This window comes from Capsicum annuum, chromosome 11, assembly GCF_002878395.1.
Source record: "Capsicum annuum cultivar UCD-10X-F1 chromosome 11, UCD10Xv1.1, whole genome shotgun sequence".
Taxonomy (NCBI): domain Eukaryota; kingdom Viridiplantae; phylum Streptophyta; class Magnoliopsida; order Solanales; family Solanaceae; genus Capsicum; species Capsicum annuum.
In genome coordinates this window covers 37818466-37823150 of record NC_061121.1, presented here as the reverse complement: position 1 = coordinate 37823150, position 4685 = coordinate 37818466, and the positions used below count along the sequence as shown (strand labels likewise).

The 4685-nt window shown below is 32.0% G+C and overlaps 1 protein-coding gene across 1 annotated transcript; it reads left to right on the top strand.

Moving 5' to 3' along the window:
* The first annotated feature begins 592 nt into the window (after positions 1–592).
* Positions 593–3828, top strand: LOC107848380 (two-component response regulator ARR5). The gene is made up of 5 exons (XM_016693143.2): positions 593–996; positions 1391–1467; positions 1539–1616; positions 1823–1890; positions 3144–3828. The coding sequence occupies exons 1-5, from the start codon at positions 834–836 to the stop codon at positions 3538–3540; spliced, it is 783 nt and encodes a 260-aa protein (XP_016548629.1). The 5' UTR covers positions 593–833; the 3' UTR covers positions 3541–3828.
* The last annotated feature ends 857 nt before the right edge of the window (positions 3829–4685 follow it).

Sequence of the window (4685 nt, the reverse complement as noted above, 5' to 3'; positions counted from 1 at the left end):
ATAATTTATTTACACACAGTAAAATCTTTCATGTATAAAAAAATTTAAAAAATAAATTAGCGGCACCCTAAAATTTAATAACAACTCATCATTTCCTATTTTTTAGGAACGAAAAATAAAGGAAATAAATTACTAAAAAAAAGTAAATTTATTTGAAAGATAATATTTGTTACCTAAAAAATAGAAAGTAGTGATCTGTTAATATAAACCCATATTTAAAATTTTTAAATATGACAAAACAACTATTAATGTAAATATTATATACATCATAATTAAATATTATATACATCATAATTGAAATTCATTAAATATGGTGATGTATATGTAATTATTTTTATAAAAGCGGCTAATTGTGTTCTTTTTCGTTAGTAGGTAAATTTTAGTTGGATAATTTTGATAGTTTGTAAAAATTGGGGCATAAAGTCATATTTTAAATTTTTTTTCAAAATTCTAAATTTTTTTTTCAAAAAAGACATGATCAAACACAATTTCAACTCCAATTCTTAAAAATTTTAATTTTCATATTGAAACGGCTACTAAATATTCATTAAAATATTTTTTTTTTAAAGAAAAAGAAACGAGGACATGTATATTGTACCCATGAACAAGACAGAGACATTTATATCACACACACACTCTCCTCTCTTTTTAATATGTTCTCCATTTCCTACTCCTCTTCTTAATTTTCTTGGTATTTTTTCCCCCAAAATTCTAGAACATTCAATTTCCCACATATTTTCCCAAGAAAAAAACTGGGGTTTTCTCATTTTACTATAATATTTGTGGTTTTTGTTCCATTTTTGTTGCATTTATTGTTAGTGTTGTGTACTAAAATGGCAAGAAATGGTGTATTTTCACGGCGGCGTAAGGCGGAGATGGTGGAGGAGTTGGGTGAGTTAAGGGAGATTACTCATGAGGTTCATGTTCTTGCTGTTGATGATAGTCTTGTGGATAGAATTGTTATTGAACGTCTCCTCAAAATTACTTCTTGTAAAGGTGAAAATTTTGTACTTTGTCCCGTTTTGATTTGTTTGGCCTACTTTTCATTTTAGTCTGTCTAAAAAGGAATGACCTTTTAATTTGTTAGCAACTCTTTAGTTTCATCATGTTTTGTACAAAAAAAAAAGTCTCTTTCGTTTTTTAGCAATTCTTTAATTTTAATATGTCGAAGAGCATAAGATTAAATGATATTTGATACATTTGACGTGTTTTTAATTTAAATTTGACATATCTTTAATTTAAGTCTCCGAGCTTTAAAACTTTCTTTAGTTTTTTAAACTTTGTATCTGAGTTAAACTAGGTTAAATAAATTGAAATGGAGGGAGTAATAATTTATTTTTTTTGTGAAAAAGTGGGAGTTTGAAGTGTGTGTTTTATTGAAATTGTACAGTGACTACTGTGGATAGTGGGATGAGAGCATTGAAGTATCTTGGATTGGACGGAGAAGAGAGTTCTGTTAGCATTGATGTAAGGAATTTTTGTGATTTTTTTGTTGGATTTTTTTAATAGATTTTGATATTTTATTTTTGTGATGTTAGGGTTTGAAGGTGGATCTGATAATTACAGATTATTGTATGCCTGGAATGACTGGTTATGATTTGCTCAAAAAGATTAAGGTACTTGTTTTGCCCTTTCTTTTCATTGTTCATTTAGTTTATGTTGCTTGCAATGAAGGAGAGCCTCAGTGGAACCGGTAAAGTTGTTGCCACATGACCAAGAGGTCCGAGCTGATCCTTTTTGCTTGAAAGATTAATGTCTGAGTTTCTTATAGGAAAAATTTAATCAATGTACTTAAGTTTCCAAATTTGTATTTGTGAAACAGGGCTCATCTTTTAGGGAAATTCCAGTTGTAATCATGTCTTCTGAAAATGTTTTGGCTAGAATTGACAGGTACTTTTAAATTCACTTGCTGCTGGATTTTGTACTTCTTATTTCCTTGTGTGCCTTGATATATTCTGTTTGACTAGTGAATTTATAAAATAGAATACATGAAAACGTTGAATATATTTTTGCTAGTGACTTTTGCTTTGGAACCTTGTGTGATTAGATGTTTATAGATTTAGGAACTTCTGGAATTCTCTAGTCTTAAATGAATGGAACGAAGCAAATACTAATTGACATTGCATTTACTTTTTCAAAAAAGAGTCTAAGAACTTTAGTAATACCCCATTGAGGGGCGGAGCCACCCTTGTTCAATGGGAGTCAATTGACATCCTTCTCCGGACACTGTGTAGATAGGTTCATTTTCTTGAGGTATGTATACTATATGTTGAAATCTTTGGCTTGTTTTTGCGTTTATATCTTTATATTTTGAATCTCCTTGTTAAAAATCTTGGCTCTCCCACAGACTCCAAAGAGAGAAGGAAACTTAATAAAACTAGAAGGGTAGTCCCATTGACAACCTAAAGCTATCTTCCAATTAATTTAAGAAAAAATAAATAATCGAGGAAGTAACACTGACAACCTAAAGCTATCTTGCAATTAAATTAAAGATAGCATCAAATCTTTATGGATCCTATGTACATGTGCTTTCAAGATCTGTTTGATTCTTTAATTAATCAATTGTGATAAAATAAGGTTTTGACTTGCATATTTTGGAAGTTGTGATCAGTTATTATTATTGTTCAGCCAGTTTCTTGCATGACCAAAAACAATGTATGAACAACCACTTCATTAGTTTAATGTCATATACCAAAAAAAAGAGTAGTTGGATTCGTACTTTACAATATCATAGTTCAGAGCATCTCTTTGTCTGCTTATTCAATAGTTGTATTTAGTATTATAAAGAAGAATGCATGTTCTTATTCTAGTAAAGTTTGGATTAACAATATATGCAATTTTAGTATGCCACTAATTAATGTTTAGCTTTATATGCAATTTTGTTGTACCACGAATAAATGTCGTTGCATAAAGCATTGTTTGAAGGTCGCATTGTAAAAGTTGTGGCTTTAAGATTGTTTATGAGGAAGAAATGCCTTTAAGAAACAAATTTGGAAAAAGGATGTTTGCTCTTTAACTTAAATTAGTTACTTATCTTGGAGAGGAATCGCTTCCTCAGAGCTATGATATTATCGTTGGTAGTGCAGAATTTAGAGTTTTTTAGTGAGACTCTCGTAATTAAACTGATTCTAATTCTATAACAGATGTCTGGAAGAAGGCGCTGAAGATTTCCTACTGAAGCCGGTGCAATTGGCGGATGTAAAACGTTTGAAGAGTTACATGTTCAACGAGGATCGATTTAGAGGGGAAGAAAAAGGAATGAACAAGAGAAAGTTGCCAGAATCTTCGTCTGATGATTCATCAACCCCAACTCTCTCACCTTCACCATCTTTGTCGCCTTCACCATCGCCCTCACCATCACTTGACCTCTCATCAACACCTTCACCACCATCCACTTCCTCCCCGTCATCCCCCAAAGTATTTTTATCCTCCCTTTGTACTGATTCATCTGTACATTCCACCGATTCTTCCATGCCCTCTTCGCCAACATCACCCGGTTCACCATCAAGACGACTCAAAATGAGCAGCCAAGATTTGTGACGGTATACAGTTTATGTATTTTACTTCCCTTTTTGCTACTTATGGGGTCCTCGAACCCCCCTCCATCATCGCGGCACACAATGTAGACAAACCAATTGCCCCTTAGTACTAGCGAGGTTTTTTGTTGGCTTGTCACTTTTCGGACACATGATCGATGATATCGTTTAATCACACAAGGTTGACAAATATTTGTTCAAATGGCTCAACATTTTCTTGAATTTAATCTATTTACCTATTTTTACATAAATGTATTTGGCAGTAGTAGTATTAATGTATCCAATTCAATGACAGAGATGGGAATTGAATAACGGGATATGGATGTGATATGATTCTGATACGATCATTATTAAATGTCAATTCTTGTCTGCTAAAAGGAATATTGGATTCTGAGTTGAGCTACACATGTTTGATATGTTCCCTTATTCTAAGGACCTTGATCGATCTTGTTTTGTTAGGGTAGAGGGGGAGGGGTTGCATGTTGGATTGAGCTGTTTCTATAGACCTTTTCTTTTAGGTTGTGTTCGGTGCGGAGGAAAATATTTACCTTGCTCGCTTGGTCAACAGTTTTGAAAAATATTATTTTTAAGAAAATAATTTTTTTTAAATATTTTTTTTAAAAATGAGAAAAATTATTTCTCAAAGTAGAAAAAACGAACTCCACAGGTAGTATTTTATTCACATTATTTGTGTCTTTTCCATTTTCTTGACGCTATCTCATCCCTCTTCCCCCACAGCTAGGGTGTTCATGGGCCGGTTTAGATCGGCTAGTGGTTAAAATTATAATCAAAATTAATTTAGTCGGTTTTTAAATTTTCGAAACCAAACCACAAAAAGAAAATAATCGTCGGTTTGGTTCTTCTGGGTTTGGTTCGATTTGGTTTGGTTTTTCAATTTTTTCGGTTATTGACTAGCCTACTCTAACCATCTTTAGAATTAATTCAGAAAAGAGTATCACATTGAACAATTTCTTATGAAATATTTGTACAGTGATAGACAAATGACACTATAAATTCTTGAAAATTAGAACAAACATATTAAACAAAATCAACATTGAGATGAAAAGTACCAACTTTGTATTGTAGGCACTAAGATTATCCAACAACATACAAACACTTATATGTACATTGTAAAACAGAGCTTCTTAT

Bases quoted from the DNA above. Each gene is read 5' to 3' on its own strand.
- LOC107848380 (XM_016693143.2), top strand. From the start codon at position 834: ATGGCAAGAAATGGTGTATTTTCACGGCGGCGTAAGGCGGAGATGGTG. The intron at 1,468-1,538 runs GTAAGGAATTTT...TTGTGATGTTAG, and splicing joins AGAGTTCTGTTAGCATTGAT to GGTTTGAAGGTGGATCTGAT. The intron at 1,891-3,143 runs GTACTTTTAAAT...ATTCTATAACAG, and splicing joins GTTTTGGCTAGAATTGACAG to ATGTCTGGAAGAAGGCGCTG.